At 34.1% G+C, this 21,376-nt stretch overlaps 1 protein-coding gene across 1 annotated transcript in view; it reads left to right on the forward strand.

The window, feature by feature from the left end:
• RpL35A (ribosomal protein L35A) overlaps positions 1 to 17,934 on the forward strand; it is a 32,360-nt gene extending 14,426 nt beyond the window's left edge. Inside the window, exons 4-6 of the mRNA XM_089104218.1 lie at positions 1,272 to 1,348; positions 12,852 to 12,996; positions 17,723 to 17,934. Coding sequence (XP_088960344.1) covers positions 1,272 to 1,348; positions 12,852 to 12,996; positions 17,723 to 17,905 — 405 coding nt within the window. The 3' untranslated portion in view covers positions 17,906 to 17,934. The remainder of the gene's footprint in view (positions 1 to 1,271; positions 1,349 to 12,851; positions 12,997 to 17,722) is intronic.
• The last annotated feature ends 3,442 nt before the right edge of the window (positions 17,935 to 21,376 follow it).

The raw sequence follows: 21,376 nt of genomic DNA on the forward strand, positions 1-21,376 counted from the left end.
GTATTTTGACAAAAACACTCCTGCATTCCTGTATTGGGTGAAACAAAGTTATACTTTGAACTGGGTTTGTAAAACAAAGAATTCTAGAAATGCAGTTCTGACCTTTCTTGCACTTGGGGCAAAATCTTGATTATACACCCCCTCACCCCTGTCTCCCACAAAAGTTTCAAGCCAAATTTTAACAAAATTTGCATTTATTAACAAAATTATTTCCAATTTATTAATTAATTAAAATTTTTTAGTTTTTTTAAATTTATTATTTAAATAATTTTGTTTTTTAATTATTATTAATTATTTTAGTTGTATTATTTGATTATTAATATATAATTATTTTAGTTTTTTTTTACTTTTTTGACTATATCCTCTGCTTTATTTTAATAAAAATAAAATTTCAAAAATCACAAAATAATTATAACCTTTGAATTATTTATGTGGAATTTTGCACTTCTAAAATTTCTACACCTGGGGCAAGTTCTCCCCCCTTCTAGAAGAGCCTCTTTAATTATATGGAAGCTTTTATGATTTCAGCTAAATTCTATATTATTGGTCACTTAGACCCAACTTGTTCTAAGTGGGTGTCGGAGAAATTCTTACAACTCAAAGAAATTCCTCTAATATTTTTAATTGTCCAACCCTGTTCCTGTGTGCAATAATCGTGTCCATGGTATAAAAATGACCCCATGTTGAAAATTCAGGTCTAAGTTGTTACACTTCAAAATCTGATATGTTAAATCCAGCAAAATAATGCACTGTTTTGTTGGACATTATGGGAGTATCCCCCTCCCATAGTGTACTATATAGTTTCAAATACTTGCACATTCTCTAACATCCTAATTATTCAGGACAAGTTATATAATCTTATAACATACTTTTGGGACTCCAAAATTTTTGGATGTAAATAGTTTGTGAATCACAAATTTCATTTGGACTTCAATATAAACTGTCCATGGTATACACTAAAAACTAATAAAACATTTAACAAACCTTCATGTTTTACTGATTTTAGTTGTTATAAATTATTTCACAGATTTTTTTTTAATTGGGAGGGGGAGTGGCTTGAAGTGTCTTTCAGGCACAGATGCTTGTATATTCCTAATATTATATGCTTTGTGTTCTGTCCAAAATTCTTATATGGACCCTTGGCTATGAGATATTATGCACAATCCATATATGGGGTATGAGAAGTTATGTTTTTTTGTGTGATGCTATGCATATGTGTCTGAATATTTGAAATATTCTGTAGCCATATGCACAATATCTTTCTTTTATAGGCAGAAGCAGTAGATCTACTAAAATCTTCACCTAAAACTACTCTAGCCAATCCTAAAGCCAAAGCCCATTTTACCAGGTAAGCTTCTGTGTTTAAGATTATTGAGATTATCTTAAGATTATTTAAGATTATTGAAATATTGCCTATAGAAGGGAAAAAGCTCTCAAAGCTTTAAGATACTAATGTTAGATTAGAAGGGATAAAGCTGCCAAAGCCTTTTCCCTTCTACAGTTGGTTTTTTGTCAAATTTGTCAGAAAGTTTTTAGCTTATTGATAGCTATACAAGTTCCTTGCTAGATTCAGAACTTATTTTGAAGTTTTTGAAATATATGTTTTCCTGTTAAAATGAATCATGACTTCATATCAAAGCTAGAAAATCAAGAAAAGGTCTAAATTCTGAGCAAATATTATACAAAATCATTGAAAATTGCAAATAAAAGAAAGCAGTAACCTCACCAATCAAGGTTTGAAAAAGATTCAAAATTGTAATATGAAAAATTAGTACACATTTTTGATTCTTTGTATTTCATTTTCATACCACATCACAATTTGAAGCTTCCATGTCATCTTTCCTCTGCATTTACATCTCATTCAATGTGGTCTAATCAACCACTTTTGGCATAAAAATCACATGTCAAGAAAATCATTATGTTTGTACTTTGTATTTTACTATATAAGCCAATGAAGATTTGACTTTTTTTGCCATTTAAAATTATTCCTAATCAAGATATAGGTTTTATATTAGCAATAAAATCTGTTGATCCTTTGCTCACCTAAGCTGCAACAGTGTATTTTGCAAAAAAAAAAAAAACTATTAAGTTGTTCTGGATCACTAAATGTAATGTTATGCATATGTATGGTTACAGATATGCTCAACTATGTAGATGTTTTCACTCCCAACTGCTTAAGATAATTAGATTAAGTTCACATCAGGCTAATATCATTTTCCAATTGAAATTATTACCTTTCATTATTTTTTATCAATAATTTTTAAATATATTAATTTTTAAATATAATTAAGTTTGTTTAAATAATTTAATGATTTATTAAAGTTAATTTTTAATTGTAAATTTTTTTTTTTTAATAAATTTTTTTTTTTTTTTGTTCTTTAGAATTTTTAAAAAAAAAAATAATTTTTATATAAATGGGGGGTATTGCAGAGGAATATCCTATAAAGCATAATTTTCGCCATTTTCTATGGGAAACTTCATGCTTCTTAATATTTTGTAGACATTAGAGCTTTGAGGGGGTGTGGTCATGGTTTCCTAGGTCTCTCCGAAGTGGGAGCCTTGCACTTTGTATTTCATTTTATCCATGTCATTCATGGACTTCCATCTAAAAGGTTCGTCCTGAAATCCGGAAAAGGAAATTCAGTTTTTAAAGTACTCAAGACAGTTAAAATGAAATCTGACCCTTTAAATTGGTTTAGTGAAAACTTACACAACCATAAAAAAATAGAAAAACTTGAGAACTCAATCTTTAATGAAAAATACCTTCTTATGCAGTTATGTAGTTTTAACACTTAGCAGGCGTCAAGTTTGAAAATAAGGAACTTGTATGACCAATCAACAGGAAATGCCTAAGAAATGTATCATCATGGAGCTTCAAACACTTGATTATTAGTTAATTGACTTGTCTTCAAGAACATATTTTTGGAAAGAAAAATTATCCTATTTTGTTTATTTAAATATAGTGATTTACTATATAAGCATCATCATTGTTTATTTTTTTCAGAAAAAATAGAATCAGAAGAAAAACAAATGAAAAAAAATAACAGAAAACGGTACAACAAAAAAAGGTGCATTGTTTATAGTTTATGTTCGGTTTTTTTTTTTTTTGGAAAAATATAAACCAGCTGTTTTGTTTTTCATTTGTCTTCCTCTTTTTTAAGATTTTGCACCCTGTAATCTGTACTGGACGAATTTTTTGTTGCAATTCCCAAGCTTGCATAAAGAAACCACCTTGAAACCAACCCAAATCCACTAATTTATTTTATTTTTAATCAACCTCATGCATATACAATGTAACCCTGACTGCACAGGTGATTCTAAAACTTATTAGAGGACGTGAACAAAACCTGATATTGTTCTTGCCATCTCAAGATGTTTAATAACAGAGTATGAAATACAAGTAACAAAATTTTCTTTGAAATAATAAAGTACAAGAGCTTTTAACAAAATTGAAAGCAAACTAAACTCTGATTAACTAATTAGTTTATAAACAAAATGAAAAAAGCACTACAGTTTTGAATAATATGGAAAACAAACTGAAGTTCAAATTTTGAACTTGTCACTTGGAAACATTCTTGTTTTGAGTGTTCCATCAGTTGTTTTTGCATATTGGATTGCTTGCACTATCCATGCTAAAATACGAATTTCTATGGTTTTTGGCATGGGACTGTATACCTTCAGTTTGTTTTTTTTTACCATGGCGATTCCAGTAGTGTATTTTTTATTTCGATCTAGTGCCGTTTCCAAGAGATTTCGGGCTTTTTTCAAAAATAAGGGAAATTTGTTTTTATGCTAAGATTAACATTGAAGTTTAATGGAGGAAATAATTAGAATTTTACAAATAAAAATTAAATTTGCCAAATTAGTTTTTGCTATTTTTTCAGAGTTTGGCATGGCAGCAAAGACGGCAATTATGTATCACAAAAAACCCTTTATAATTTTGTAACAACCAACAGAAAACCCATGTTTTCAGGTATGAACTAACCTAAGATGGGGCCAGATGGCAACAAAAAGTTTTCATTTTGATGCCATTGGTATTGTAAAATAATGAAAAATAGATGAAAAAAAATTGCCCAATATGCTGTCTATAAGCAGTCTTCTCTAATATTTTTTCTGTCCCAAACTGCAAATTAAATTCTTAAAATAAAGAATAATAGAATGAAAACATATGTATAGTATTGTTGTCATGCACACTTTGTGTTATCTGTAAGTTATTGTGCTTATTTATCCATTTTCTCTGTTTATCTTCTTCTTTATTCTACTTCAATGTTTATCCTTCAATGATGTTTATCCTGAAATTGAAAATTATTTGTCCACTTGTTTTTACTTAAGGCTTTATGCAAATGTAACATTTACTGTCTTGAAGAAATCAATATGAGAAAACTAAATTCACTTGCAAATTTTCCACTGAGGTGCACCGTTTACTATTCGTTTTGTGTGTTGTATTCATTTTCTCTGTTGATCATCTTTTTCGCACTTGTTTTTATCTAAGACTAAACAAAGGTAATATTTACTGACTTTAAGTGCGGTCTGAGAAATATATACGAGAATGCTAACTCGCTTGCAAATTCACCCCCTGAAGTGGACCGTTTATTATTATTTGTGTTTAATATTCATTTTCTCTGTTTATCATCTTGTTTGCACTTGTTTTTATTTAAGGTTTTATGCAAAGGCAACATTTACTGGCTTTGTGCGCGCTCTGGGAAATCAGTATTAGAATACTAAATTCACTTCTCAACTGCACCGCCTGATGTGTGCCGTTTATTATTCAATTTGTGTTTAGTATTTATTTTTCTTACTGGCAAATCTCGATATTATAAATCAATGAGAATACTTAATTAGCTTAAAAATTTAAACCCTAAAATGGACCGTTTATTATTAATTATTTGCTTAGTATTAGATTTCTGTGTTTTATTATTTAACGCTCTATGCAAAGGCAAGATTTACTGGCTTTATGAGAAATCAGTATGAGAATACTAAGTTTACTTGTAATTTCCCCCCTTCTGAGGTGTGCTGCTTATTATTCATTTTGTGTTTAGTATTTTTTTTTTCTTGCATTAAGCGCGATCTGAGAAATCAGTATGAGAATACTAAATTCACCCCCTAAAGCGGACCGATTATTATTCATTTTGTGATTTATTCATGTCCAACTAGATCCAGTAGTTTAGCATCCTCTGGATCCAACTCCATATCGGCTGTCTCTTCCAAACTAACATCTCCTCGTCAGGTCTCTCTTTGTCCGATTTGGTGCATATCTCTTCCTATTTTCGTTCTAAGTATTCTGGCCAGGTATAGGTATGAGGGACTGAATCAGTTGAGCTTCTATTTTCTGTTGATTTCCTAATTAAGATCAACTGGACTGCTAGCCTTAAGCTATTTAAAATCTTCTAAAAGCTTCTTCTTTCCCTCACATTCCTTGTTAAAAAAAAACGGTGCTGTTGCCCTAATTGGTACACAGCTCTATAGATTGTCCAAGGAATGTAGTCATGGAGACCCGTAAAGCGAATAATTGCTTTTTATTGATTGCAAAGTGTGTTTTCTAATTCATTTTGCAATATTTAATCTGTGGTTTGTGGGGGCTTAGGGGGGGGGGAGGTACCTCGGGGAGGTTTTGTTAAAATTTTAATATATGCTCTGAGTTACCCCCCCCCCCCCCCACCCTCCTAATGTGCAAATATATAGCCCAAATTTTTTTCCAAACTATTATATATTCATCCTATTTTATCATTTTTTTTTATTAACATAAACCAAATTTGACTTCCTTTGTGTGCATCATTAAGTGCAACAAAACCAAAAACCAAAAACCAGAACCAACATCTAACCAGTACTTCTACCATTTGTTCTCCTTCGTGCCACCTTACTTCCCATTTTGTACAAAATACCTGTCAAAAATTCAACAGTCTCCTCCCTCCAGTTCCCTTGCCGTTTTTTACTCTTCTGAATAAATTAAGCAAGCGCTCTATCTTTAACTCGTACCTTTTCATCTTCTACTGACTATCATTATCAAACATTAAACCTTCCTAGCATCAAAACTCATCACAAATCATTCATTTATTAAATCATAATAGTCATGGTATCCGACCCAGCCAGTTACCTCACCTCAAAATCCACACAGCCATAAAGAAGCCCCGGGCTAACATCTCCATAATCTATAACACTTGGTTGTCTAACCGACAAACATGTAAAACCCCCACTTTTTTTTATCTGTCTCTGTTTCCCCAGTAAAAATCGTCAAATTCTGTTTATCAAAAAAATCCAACATTTTTTTACCCCACTTGTACTTTCTCAGATTACGATTTTTACTCGTCCTGCTTAGTATCAACAGCTCAATCATGTAAACTCCATTCACTTGTTCCAGTTCGAGATCCATCTCCTCTTCCCGGGCTCCTTCGTCCCCCCCTGTATATCTGTTAAAATACTCTAGAAAAATAAAATAATCGGACGGAAACTTCTGAAAACGATCCATATCATTTTCTATTATCTCCCAGGTCTCTTCATAACTAAAGGTGCTAGTTTCCGGCGGTCAATAGACTGAATAAAACAATAAACGAGTTGCTTTCCAAGGATACGCGCGCTTATACTTGATTACATGAAAAGCTTTTCAACTGAGATACATTTTCCCATCTTTTCGTTATCAATAATGCAACTCCTCCATAAATTCTACCATTCTGCAAACGTTTCCTTTGAGATCCAAAATGAGAAAAACTTCCTATTCTCTCCTCTCTTTCCAGCCACAATTCTCCTCAACTCAATCTCTACTCAAGTCTTGTATTTCAAAACGCTTACACGGTCGGGCCGAGTCTTTTTTTTTCGTCAAGAAAATAGTAAATAAATCAAAAAGTCTACAAATACAAACATCAAATTTCAAATTAAGTGACAAGGTCAAAACAAATAATAATTTATAAATACTTGCACGGTCGGTAAAATTAAAAAGACAAAATTAAAATAAAATACATCTATATATAAAAGTATGTCTCTAAGTTATAAAGACAAATAAACCCAGGCAGAAGCTTTTTTCATATCTTGCATGGGTTGTGAATACTGGTTGTATTTTTGGTATAGGTTCAGCAACAGACCTTTGCAACCTTTGTCTACAAGGGGGAAAATCCGGAGGAAGCATATGATGGAGGTTGGGATTTTTCAAGATATCATTTCTCAACTTGATACTTTGTTGATGCCTTATTTTTTCAATGGTAAGTATTTTAAATTATTGTAGTAGAGATACATAGGGGACTTAGGAGATTTAGACGCCACAAAAAGGTCACTATACAGAACTTGCTCAAAGGTATAAGACTTTTCATGATTATGTGGGACATGACATGCTTGATTACAATATTATCATATAGGTGTAATGAAAGAAAAATAGAACCTCATAAGATTTTCGACAGGAACAACATAACGAGATAGCAACTTCATTGCAGAGATGCCCATATTTCCACATTTGACTCTTGCTTCCTAATTCTTTGTCCCACTTCATATCTGATGAAATATGGACGCCTAGTAGCTTAATTATAGTCACCATCTGCTTTTGGCTTATTGGAGGATAATAGGTTGGTTCGGTATTTAAGAAAGAAATTTGAAGTACAGTTGACTTGTCTATATTCACCACCATTTCGTTTCTGGTAGCCTGGTTCTTATTGTCTTCGATTGTACCATACACGTTGCTTGGGGAGTCCTTGTGGCAAATTTTAGTAAATGACAGATCATCCACGTACTTCTATCTTTCTGGATAGGACTCTACCAGCTTGTTGACCATGAGAAGAAAAAAAGAGGACCAAGGATTGTTCCTTGTGGCACTCCATGGTCAATTTGAACCTCTGTTGAGTGTGCGGTATTATATTTAGTCCTTTTCTTTCGATCCGAGAGAAAGTTGGCACTGATTCGGACTAAGGGAGGGTTGATTATATATCTTGTAAGCAGCGTTTTGATGAGTTTAATCTGGTTGATCAGGTCGAAAGCTTTTTTCAAATCTATTGGTATGAAGTCTATCCAGTAGCCAGAGTTTTGTACGTTCTTGAGGATTTTTTTCAGGAGGCATACCAAATAGTTAGATGTTGAGGTATTGTGAATACTAACAAATTGCTGTGGATCCACCATGCTGATGATTTTTTCCTTTAGCCAGGATAAGAGGAATTGGTCGTAGGTTTTGCTAAATACCGGTATAAGTGTGATCGGCCGAACTCCAGAGAAGCCCTTAGGAGTGTCTTTTTTAGGTATAGGTGTCACATATTCTATCTTCCAGAAAGACGGGAAGTTGTCAGAAATGGTGATGTGGTTGAAAAATTTGAAAGTGGCGGACTAAGTTCGTCTGGGAATGCTTTCATGATTTGGATTGGGATATCAATTGGCGTGACGCTTGTTCGTTTTAGCATTCTAAGCTTTTTGATCACTATTCCAACTGTTATCGTTGGGAAGTCCTGATAGTCTGAATGTGTCTGTGGTATCTCATCTGGGCGCAAGGGAGGTAGGGTTTGGACAATACTAGCCAGGTGGGCGTTAAATCGGTTGGCTAATTCGGTATCTATATCAGCACACTTAGTTTGTTTTCCTACGAGTTTTTTAACGTATTTATACCATTGTTGGGGTTTAGATTGGGACAAATCATTTACTTTACCTTGATAGTAATCCTTTGCTGCCTGGCGTGTCACTTTGCGAATTTTGTTTTTTCAAAAGAAATAACTAATGATACGACTGAAAAATCACGACATTTAAGAAGATACTCTACTTTAAGATACGACAAACCTTGACATTCCAACGCGCTAAATAAAGCTTGTAGTTTTCACCATGGCCCTGCTTGTCCTATCCGCTATCTGAGCCAATGGGTTGTGACTGTTTAAATAGATGATTTGGCTCCATGATTTCAGGATTGTCAGCTCTAACCTACTTGCTCTTCAGCCCTCTTGGCTAATAATTTGTAGGCTGTTATGCTTGGGAGCCCCTGACAGGCACGACTGATGATGATGTGGAGCCTTTTTTAATAACCAAAGCTTCACTGTTGGTCCCGTTTATTTCGTTATCACTACTAAGCTCCTCTACTACACTAAAGAAAGATTGAATTGAGGATGAAAATATTCAACGCGATCTCGAATTACAAGGTTCTTCCGGTTAAAAACGGTTACTTTCAGAAGCCAATCTCGTTATTAATTTATTTTTTTTGCAGCACTGCACAAACTTGGGTTCACGGTGATACCTTTGTCCCACATTTTCCTTAAAACGTGTTTGGTACTCGCTGATGACTCTATATTAGGGGCATTTGTAACCTTCACTACAGATTGCTGATCAAAGCTCTACGTCAAACACTGTTGACCAATGTATAACTTTGTCCCTCTTAGTTTTGCTTCTCTATTTTCTCCTCTAGCACGTTCAAGAAACGGCTTTAGGTGGTTACGGATAGATAGTTCAGGCTCTGTATAATCGGGACTTACATCAAACCCCCCCCCTCCTTTTCAGATGAGTACTTGATCGCAATATAATGTGTGCGAATGTAACCGCTTGTGCTAACCAACACTGGTCGCGTGCCTTGTTTGGCGTTTAACGGAAAAAGGTCTTTAATGTCCGTCATTTTCAGCCCTAAACTTGTCACATGTAAGTTCAGTGCTTTCATTACATCTTCTCGTAACGAAGAACCTCTGTTTGCAGGATCGAGTACCAAATCAGGGTTGCCACCCTGGCCTGGAAGAATTTATTAAATCTAAGAGAAAAAATTTACTAAATCCTATCTGTTTTTACTAAATGCTCAAAAAAAATTTTTCGCGTGCACGCGCACTATCAACCATCAATTTTTACTATAAGAGGATAATCAATAGGATTTTCACAATCTTTTTTCTTCTTTTTTTCTCTTTTCCTTTTTTCTTTTGTTTTCATAGTATGATTGAAAATTCTGGAAACTTATAAGTTCAAAAATCCTTTGTTTTGGATTATTTGGATGTACTACTGGATAGGCTTCATATTCCAGATGCGGTGTATCCAAGACGTCAAACAAGAGTCTGGAATCTTGGATTCTGTAAATCTTGCTGTTGAAGCGAAGAAAAACAAATACAACTCATATTTACGAAGCAATTCAGGCGATGGAGTGCTTAGAATCTGGGGTGTGTTTGAAAGTGACGGCTGTTGGAATTTGTCCCCCGGTTTCCGTTTTTAGGTTTGAAATCTAAACCCTTTAATTTTGAATTTTTAAGAGGAAATTTGCCATATTTAAAACACTAATTGGGCTGATCTTTAAATAAGGGATAAGCTGCTTACAAAGATTTCTGGCAAATTTTAAAGCAATCGATTTATTATTTTTTTTGAACTGATGTTTTCTGGATTCTCTCTCGTTTGTATTCAAGGGAATCAAAAACCAATACAATCTATGTCACTTCAAAACGGAAATGACGTAATTGACTACGGGTTTAGTTGTAAAAATATGTAAATTAAAAAGTTCACCTTAAATGGGATTAGGGCTGCCAAGAAAAAGAAAACTGATATAACATACTATAATTAGTTTTAAAAAAAATAACATTGTGTCAATAGTCTTCAGGTCAGGCAAATCATACAAATTGAAAAGTAAGAAGAAAGATATGCAGTCATAATTAAAAAAAAGTCGCACTTAAAAGGCTTTAATCGTCCTCGGCCTCATCTGAATTTAAAGTATCCACTTGTGTCGAATTCTGACTGAAGGAATCTGCTTGTTTCTATTTCTTGATAGCCCGAATCACATCGCTGGTGATCACCCAGTCATGTACTCCTCTTGACGGCCTGAGAACAAGATGCTTCGTTTTCATCAGGGACGAAACACTCGAGGCATTTAGCCTATTCCGGTTTTTAGTTTTGACGACCGACAAAATCAAGAACTATCTCTCTGCTCCAGTACTTGAATGGGGCAAGCTGCAGAGAGTCAGAAAAAACTTGGGCAAGTATGGAAAAAGTTCGTTACCAGCAGCGTCTTTACAAAGGGACAAGGCTAACTAACAAACGTGGCAGCTGTTATGAGAGTCTGGGAAATTTTTCTGAAAATATTTAAGCCGGCATACCAGTCCTGATTTTAAATAGTTTGCCTTTCAAAGCGAGTATCAAGAAGAAGCCGAGAGAACAGTAGAGATCTTTAAGTGCTAGGGTTGACGCGAAATCGGAAAAATGAGAGCAATAGTAGCATTAGTATCTTAGGATTGCCAATTAGGTTAGCAGAAGTTATAATGAAAATGAGGTGGTTAAAGTAGTAGTGAAGGTAGGTATTTCTTATTCTAGGCCAGTTTTAAGTAAGGTAGGCCTTAAACAGGGATGCATTCTGTCACCGCGTTTGATTTCTCTTTATTAGTGATATTGAGGTGTATTTTAGAAATAGAAATGCCCCTATGTTTAATTTATTGTCTCTGGAGCTGTTATGTCTATTATTGTCTATTATCTGTCTATGTTATGTCTATTATCTGTTATGTCTATTATGACATAGTATTGTTTGCATAGTCGGCTCCGGATTTGCAAAAGATGTTGGAGATTTTGGATAGTTATTTGAGGAGTAAAAAATAGTTATAAATATTGATAAATCAGTTATACTAGTTTTTGGAAAAGAAGAAAGGGAAAAGAATAAGTTTTATTTTAAAGGGAAAGAAATGCAAGAAGTTAAAGATTTGATTTATTTGGGGTGTAAGTTTACCAGTTCAGGGAGGTGGAGTGAGCAGGTGCAAATGGCGAGTTGGCAGGGTCAGAAAGTGTCATGGGCATTACTGAAGAGCCTACTTCGGCATCTAGGACCGGTAGGACATTTCAGGAGACTTAGGGCTAATTGGGGAATTTAGTAGTTTGGTGTTAAAGCGTGATCTAGGATTGTTTCCTTTGAGGGTAAATAGACGGGTTAGAATGATAGGATGCTGGGAAAAGGTGATTGGTTTACCGAATAATAGGCTAGTGAATGGAGCATATCTGGAGGCGTTGCAGGATAGAAGGAAAAGTTCACGGGCTTCCCAGGTGAGATCAATTTTAAATAGTTATGGCTTATCAGGAGTTTGGAATGAAGGGAAGGGGGTGGGATTGGGAGTGGGAAATGTGGAAAATTTAGAAAAGGGTGTTCTGAATGATCAGGAGATTCAGAAACGGCAGCATGAAGTTGCGGTAATGGCAACCTTCGGCGTTTACCGGCAATGGAAGGAGGTCTGGGGGTATGATATTTATTTTAAAGCGGGTTTAAATAGTTAAGAAATTAAGTGGTATACATCAGGGAGGGGTAATTTTCTAGCACTTGGAGAAAGGAGGAAATATTTAGGAAGGATAAGGGTAATGGATGGTCCTTACTTATACCCTATGTGTGGAGAAAATGACGAGGATCTACTTCGCTTCATGATCCTTTGTCCCGAATTACAAAATTTAAGAAAGGAATTTCTTTCTGGTAATGTCGGGACAAGCGAATGGTTGGTTTCAATAATGGGATCTAAAGATTATGGGACAACAAGAAGGATTGCAAACTATATAAAACTGGGAATGACACATAGAGATTTGGGGAGGGGGGTGAGTGCAGAATTTAATGTCGAATGTGTGTAAGCTGTTTTTATTTGTTTGTTATTTCTTGTAGCCCTTGTGGCTTTAGAGTATTAAATTAATATATATCCAGTTTATTTTTGTCAATTTTATTATTTTGTGTGAGAGAATTGTGTGTTATTATGGTAATATGTGCCTTATTGCGTGTGTTCTGTTATGCTGTGTTATTATTATGCTGCTGTAATCGTTGTTGCTATGCATGTTTTTATAAAGTCTGTAATTTTTTTTTTTTTTTGCTTTTGACATGACCCGATGAGGATTTTGTTGTAACGAATATCTATAGATATCTATCTATTCGTTTTCTCTATTTGTCATCTTGTTTGCACTTGTTTTTATTTAAGGCTCTATGCAAAGGCAACATTTACTGGCTTTAAGCGCGGTTTGAGAAATCAGTACGAGAACACTTCTTTGTTGACCATTGAAGGATGTGAATCAAAGAAAGATGCCTGGTTTTATGTTGGCAAAAAATGTGTATTTGTCTATAAGGTAATTTTTCCGTATTCAATGCCAGCTTAGGAGAAATTCTGAAATAGGCTAAATAGAGAAATAGGCTACATAGAGATGTTGGATAACAAAGGGAGAGTCTATTGACTCTTGTGAGGTTAAAAAAATAATCAAACGAATATTTTCTAAACTGCAAAATATGTCCTCCAGATTGAGTAGGAGGAGGTTTTAATCACTCATGTCCTTTTCGAAAATATTATGAGATGGATAATTCTGATAAATATTTCCTAATTATTTAAATTTGGTTAAAAAAAAATTAACCTTTTTGAGCCCGTTCAAAAAGATTCATTGAATCAATAGGTCATTAGAGAATTAATCAATTAATTTTATTTATTTATTTAACTAAATCTGCTGATTTCATTACAAATTTTGGATGTGTCAATTTCTATTTTAGTTTGCTCAGATTTATCACGTCAAATTTGACAACTTAATTCGATTGCAATTGTTGACTGTCCAATTTTCACTTTGAAATTATCTGCTACTTCTTACAGTTGTTGACCTAAAAAATAGAAAATGGTTGGAAAGAAAACAGAAACGGGGCCAGCGTCTATTTCTCCGAGTTGATTGCCCGAGCCTGTACTTTATCAGGCCTTTTCTAAAGTGTTGGCTTTGGCTGGTTGAAGCATTGTTAAATGGTTAATAGTAAGGACTTGGGGGCTGAACCACACGTTGAAGGTATTTCTTCAAACATTTTCCCTTCTACTGCTAAAGAGCAGTCTGACTAAATTGAGTACAGGGGAGGTTTAGAACGATGGTGCTAAGGATAGGAGAGTCCTGTGCCACCATTTTAGATATTTGCCCTCTACAAATTAAAAGGATAAACTGTGCTTGTAATGGAGAAAATGATTTGCTATTTCTTGAACTTTGTTTTAGTTTTATCTTTGTTTTCAGACCCAATGCTATGGTTTTCGAAAGTAATGTTAAAATTTTGAAAACAGTGTACTCTCGTAACAGTGTTAAGATGAAAAGTAGAGAATAAGAAAGTGCGGTACGTTAGCAAATGAAGATGATAAAAAAATTATTTACGAAACTATTAAATTGTCTCTGGTATGTTTTGTTGGCATGTACAGCAATTATTTCTAAAACCATAAGACATCTTTTTTTTGTATGCAAGCATTGAATGCACTTACCAATATTAAACAATGAAAAATGCAGGAAAAATCATTCTTTTGCAGCAAACGTAGGTGGGAGCTGTTAATAATGTTAAATAGATGGTTATGTGGTTATGTAGCAAACGTAGATGGTTATGTTAAATCATATTTTTATTGATGGGGGTTCTAATTACTAGATAAATTGCGCCGCAAATCATTTTCCAGCTTTTTTTAAGTTGCTAGTGTTTTACACGATAATCAAGATTAATAAAAAAAAATATTATGAATGATGGATATTATTTCATTTGTTTATTTTTTTCTAGATGAAAAGTAAAAAAAAAGAAAATTAAAAAAAAATCGTAGCAATGTAGCAAATGAAGATATGAGTTTTTTTAAAGAAAAATATAGTTTCCTGTTGCATGTTCTAATAGCATATTAGAGTAATCTTCTCTAACAAGCCGCAATTCATGCTAAAATAACATTTTCTGTTTTAATTTTTAAGTTTGCAGGCCATGTGCACACTTATAAAACCAGAAAAGATATGGATGTATTTTGTTTATTTTGTTGTTATAACGTGAACCTTACAAGGCATTAGGAACACACCATCAGGCTTAGGGGGGAGAGACCTGAAACAGTCAAAATAACAAAGTAGGCCGAAATCACGTTGGCTAACAAGAAATCAACTTTTTTGAGAAAATTTGTCACCTCTTGTTTCCTTTTACAAGAAAAGTAAACTCCAGCATTAAAAATAAAGCTGCTAAGTGAGCCCTTTTTATAAACAGCTGTATATTATCATAGAGGCAAGCATGAGCTGTCGAGTTAAATTTTTTGCCAGAAATTCTTTGTAGATATCTAGCAACGAAGAATTATTAATAGTATTTTCATAGCCAACTTTTAACTTAATTAAGAATCCGTTCGTCATAAAAAACGTACAAAGTTAACTAAGAATAGTAAAAAAAAAAACCGGCAAAGTCTACTTATTAGTTATCTAATGAATTAAATCAAACGAGGCTCTGATCTGCAAAGGTAATTTGTATCGATATTTTAGTACCAAATTTGCATGTTCTTATTGGCGATCTCTGGAGGCTTTTTGCTGCCTCCTCATTCATTGTATTTTGCAAATCAGGCTCTGTTCCTCGCATGCCGTCATTCCAACTCGAGTTTTTTTTCGGGGGGGGGGCAGTGTTGGCAATTATTCTCATTGCTGTTCGATCGCTCTGTATAAATTTTTACGTTTCTAGCTTGAATTGTTTACCTGTTTAATCATAGAAGAAACGGATAAAAAGTCAAACAGAGGCACACTTGATTCTATTAATAAAGTATTTACTACATCAATTATCTGATCAAGATAATTTTAATGGTGTTAAATATTTATTTATTTAAAGTCCAATTTCTAAGCAATAGAAGAAGAAAATGTCTTAGGGTGAAAAAAATTTTGATAGCTGTAAGAAGTAAGAGTTGAAAAGGTCAGCAGTGAATAACAGTGATGCCCATCATCTTTGTGTGTACCAAGACTGGAATATTATAAGTACTGTATATAAATAATATACAGTAGGATTATTCCCTATCTAGACCATTATACAAAGCTAGACCGAGATGCAAGTGCTCCGGAGAACTTATAAACATAGGCGAAATTATATTTTTTCACGGGTAGACAAGTCAGATTTCTCTTGAACGCGAAACTGTGCATCACCTTTGTAACACTAAATTTTAAAGAATTTAATGTTAAATTAATATATTTCAATACATGTATAAAAATCGATAATTACTAGTGCAATGCTATTATTAGATGTTTTAAAAAATTACAAGTAGGTTTCGAAGTCTCGAGTCTGTTTCAAAGGCGTTTTGAAAAAGTTTCTGCGAAAATACGTGCTCCAGGGTAATATACACTGGACCACTGATGGCAGATCTAATGAGAGGACGGACGAATATATGGGCGGAGCTTTTATACGCGCCAAGCTTGTAGTAGCCAAACATCAATGAGCCGTCATCTTACTGTATATTATCTATATACAGTGATTAGAAGCTACAGTAATAACAGTGGTCAATTGTAATTCTGAAACGAGGGTGCTTCGGAAGACAGAGGAAGATTTGTTAATGTTTTCCAGGGGAATTTCTACGAATATTTTTAGCTACCCGTTCAACTGACCCTATGTCAAACAACAGGGCGTGCGAAAAATGTGGTTCCACCCTGCTTCATAGGGATATAATGTGAGGAAGGCTGAGAAGACTAGGACACAGTTTGCAGATGAAGGATGAAAGATTATTCTTTTTGGTGATCCATCTGGTGCTAAATGAAAAGCAGGTCGTCCCCAAATAGATGCGGAAGAGGTCATAGGGAAGAATTTAAAAATAATTTGGTCTTCATGGGAGGGGTAAAGAGTGAATCTTTGAGTGGAGTGCGGTGGAGAGGCAGTGTGTAACTGTTTTATGCTCAGGCAGCTTGGCGCTGCAGCAATTTGTTAGTAGTATGCTTATAAACATTTGTTCAAAAGAAATAGGAAGACTAATAAATTCGTGGAGCAATTAATAGAATGGTGGGTTGCAAAATCGGGCAAAAGGGGAAAGGGTGTATGGTTCTTAAACTATTTTGGGGTATAAAATAGTCAAGGAATTGCTCACTCTCAGAAATCATTTACTCCTGGTGGCGTGTGCCAAGCATGGTGGAAATGTGCCAAACGTTTTGGGAACCGTACCAACCGTGGCGGAACGGTGTGGCATACGTGGCGTTACGAGATGTACATCGGGTGGCGGGAAGTTGGCAACCCCTTGAAAATAGTTAAAGCTAGGTTAGTAAGCATAAGATAGTCCATTTTAAAAAGAGCACTCAATTCTTTTTTTTTATTCGTACGAAAATGATCATTTTAATACCTATTTTTTAGGCAAAAATGCGTCTTTACGTTTACTCCAATATGAAGTTAAATTAGTGGGTGCAACTAAATAATTATGGGTAAGGGGGTCAAACGAAACATGTACAGTTAGGTTAAACTAGGTATTTATTTATTGTCGTCAAGGTGTTTATTTAAATCATTTGATAAAATTTTGATTATTGTTAGTATTATGAATATAATAGTACTCTTTTTAATGTTGCTTAAGCACAATCTGTTATCCCTAAAATGGGGCCCAACCGTCTTAATCTTTCACATTATAGCCCTTGAAAGTGATCAAAATACATTTTTCGCCAGATTTTTATTTTGTTCTGTCCGTTAAGCGAATAATTAATATTATCCTTCTCTCTTCAAAGCACACACGTTTCAGAACCATATTCTAGCACTTCCGTTACCGAGGCTTACTATATGTTAGTCTTTGTATGTTAGACTTATAAATATAGGCGACATTAGATTTTTTCAATTGAATTAATAAGCTACAATTGAATTAATAAATACAACAGAGTAAATATGGGGGGGGGGGGTCAACTTGGGTAGGAATTTGTTCTCGTGAAAAGTATTTATATTTGTCAGCACAATTGTTTTTTTAATTTGGTAACATTGTATGATTTGTAATTATTGTATTATTGTATTACATTGTATTATTGTTTGATTTGTAATTACTATCATTTCTTATAATTAATTTTTGATATTTAATTAGTATTATTGTTTAGTATTGCTTTCTTTCAGGCACACAAAAGGAAGCCAAAGATTCATGACCCAACTTCCAAGACAAACGTGAGAGCTATTTGGGGAAAGGTGACTCGTCCTCACGGTGGCGCTGGGGCTGTTCGTGCAAAGTTCAAGTCTAACCTTCCACCTGCTGCAATGGGTCACCGTGTGCGTGTGATGTTGTATCCATCAAACATTTAAAGAAATAAATGTCTTTGAATGAATTAAAATTAATCTTGAGATATAGCTTTGAATTTTGATGGGAAGATCCAGAGCGTATGTGAATTATAGAACCATTGAAATATTTCTTATAGAAAATTTTGATAAAGCAGAGCAATTCTTATCGGTAAAACACGCGTGAAAACAAAATATTACAGATTTTCAGAATGTTACCTTTGAGTTTTTTATGGAAAGAAAGTAGAAGTTTATCGGGATGTTTGTTTGAAATACTCATTGAGTAATCATTTGATATGTAGAAAAACTACATAGTTAATTTAAATCCCCCCCCCAAAAAAAGGAAATAATTTACTTCAAAGTAGATTTTTAAGTCCATATGGGAAGGATAGACTGCCGAAGATTGTCCTTTTCGTCCGACTATCTAGGGCTAAACGGAAAATAGGTCATCCGCAGTTGGATTGGGAGGATATTGTAAAGAAAGGTTTAAGGGAAATTAGAATTTCCTAGGAGCGTGTAAGCGTGCACAGCTGTGTTGGCCTCAAGCGGCGTGGTGCTCCCGTGAGTTGTTAGTAGTAGTAGTATGTCGTTTCCCGGTAGTACGAAGAGTTAATAAAACTGGACTTGCCTTCGTGCTATTGGCAAAAAACAATGTCTGCACAGAAACAGAAACTAACCTTTTTTCTGCTCAGAAATATTTGTCAAATAGTCAAATTTGCTGAATAACAGAAGCATAAGCAAAATAATCTCCGAGGTTTTTTATATAAATAATGCCCTTAGGAAGAAAAAAAATCAGTTCAAAATTAAATTTGTTTTCAACGCTTTCTAGCTCTATGCTAAGGTCAACACATTTCCAGTTTTTGATAATTTCAAAAAAAAAAGATTCTTCAACTCTTCAAAATCGGTAATTGTTTCATTAATTACTTCACTGTTCGAGCGGAACCTTTCTGTTAAACCATTTTTGGGCTTTTCCACGGAAAAGTGTGTATATTCTTGGCAAATGTACATCAGTTTTCGTCTGTTGATATTTTTGGTGGGGTTTTCGTGCAACTAAACCTTTGTTTAATTGAATCCTATGCAACTCAAGCCATTCTACTGAACCCTTGCGCGACTCAACCCTTAGATTAAACTGAATTGTCTAAACGGGGGTTGAGTTGAACTGCATGGGAGCTGAGGTGAATGGGATTCGACCTTCGTTTAACGGGGGTTCAGTTAAATGTGCTGAGTTGAGTGGAGTTCTTTTGAACGGGAAGGGGGGGGGGGGGGGTTCAATTACATGTGGTGTATTTCTGTTTGCAATATAGCATATTTTTAACAGTTCATTCTGCGGACGTCAAATTGTTGATGCAGTGGCTCTAAGATTTTTACAAGAGTGAAAACCTTTGAAATTAGCGAATATTTTTTAGGAGACACGTCATTACAGGTTTAAATGGTTCTTGTATTTAAACACAATTCGAAACTGTCTCTCGTTCCACAGGTGTCAATGGTAAATAAACTTTTCCTAGAAAAACATGTGTAGTGTTTACTGGTTCTTTTTATAGTCACACCTTTGGACAGGGGCGGATCCAGATTTTTTTTGTGGGGGGGGGGGGCAAAATAGGTTGATCCTCGTCCCCCCTGGATCTGCCACTGCCTTTGGAAGCCTAGAAATGGTAACTCCAATTGCAGTGGGACTTTATTTTGATCCTCGATTCCTCCGTAGAATCCAAGATATCCTTGGAGCATTCGGTTGCCGCAGAAATTTATCAAAATATCTCAGGCGCAGGAAAGACCTGCAGTCCCTCCAAAGATGTGGCTAGAGAATTTTAGCATATGCCCGACCAGGTTTTCGATGTCGATAACGATAAATCTTCAAATTCAATTATGGTACTCTAAGTATACATGGTGGAGTCAATCATAGAAAGGATGCAGGATCCGTTAAATCCGGAGCAGGATCCAGATCCGTGGGGTATGAACAAACTGGGCACTTAAAAGTACTTCGTCCACTGACAATGAAACTTATATTACTACAAGTATGTAACACTCATTTATTAAGAATTTGGCAAAGGAATCAAGATGACTCAAAAAAGAGTATTGTAGGTTACACGCTATCACCTTTATATTGTGAAAAACTGAAAAATAGATTTTGGATTTTTATACGTTAATAAGATAAGATTTATTCTTCATTAAATACACATACGATAATGCATGTTATTATTCCCCCAAAGGCTCATTGCCTTGTAAAGAAGGGGGAAGACAAGTTCAAGTTCAATATGGGTTTTAATTGAAAAAAGAAATATAAAAATACAGTTAACTCAATTCCTTGTGCATTGATGACAAATGAGTTACTTACTCAGAGATTAAAAACGAAAGAAAATTTAAAATGATCACTTACTCACAGACAAAAGAGCAAAAGGAGAAGAAAAGAAAATATAGATAAAATGAAAACTATAGAATAAATAAACTAAATTGATTAAGTAGATTAAATCGATTAAAAAAAACAGAGATAAAAATTTAAAATGATCACTTACTCACAGACAAAAGAGCAAAAGGAGAAGAAAAGAAAATATAGATAAAATGAAAACTATAGAATAAATAAACTAAATTGATTAAGTAGATTAAATCGATTAAAAAAAACAGAGATAAAAATTTAAAATGATCACTTACTCACAGACAAAAGAGCAAAAGGAGAAGAAAATAAAATATAGATAAAATGAAAACTATAGAATAAATAAACTAAATTGATTAAGTAGATTAAATCGATTAAAAAAAACAGAGATAAAAATTTAAAATGATCACTTACTCGCAGACAAAAGAGCAAAAGGAGAAGAAAAGAAAATATAGATAAAATGAAAACTATAGAATAAATAAACTAAATTGATTAAGTAGATTAAATCGATTAAAAAAAACAGAGATAAAAATTTTAAATGATCACTTACTCACAGACAAAAGAGCAAAAGGAGAAGAAAAGAAAATATAGATAAAATGAAAACTATAGAATAAATAAACTAAATTGATTAAGTAGATTAAATCGATTAAAAAAAACAGAGATAAAAATAAGTTTTACGAAGCTAAAGAATTTTTAACATTTTTTTTTTTAAACGAACCGAATGAGTGGCACCCTCGAGCTGATTCAGGCAACTTATTACAAACAATATGACACGCCGTTAGAGGATTAAAATCTGACCTTATGCAAGGAGTAGATGGAACTTGAACATGATTTGTCATATCATACGGAACAGCACCACTAGGCGAACGATAAATATTGCCTATGATTAGATCAATACCATTAGATCTAATTTCTATAAATCCTGACTCGCAAATTCCTTGATAAGTTATCACGCAAGCAATAATGCAAATTGCAAGATGTGTACATACATGGCAAGAACTCCTTTATCCTTCTTGCAGCGGTTTATACGTTCCATTTTGTAACCATGGATATCCAATAGCATTTCATTTCCAGAATCCAAAAACGTTTCACATGAACCCACAACATCAGGCTGTCCATCCGAAACAATT

This window comes from Artemia sp. Qi Xiang Cuo, chromosome 18 (assembly GCF_049724085.1).
Source record: "Artemia sp. Qi Xiang Cuo chromosome 18, ASM4972408v1, whole genome shotgun sequence".
Lineage (NCBI taxonomy): Eukaryota > Metazoa > Arthropoda > Branchiopoda > Anostraca > Artemiidae > Artemia > Artemia sp. Qi Xiang Cuo.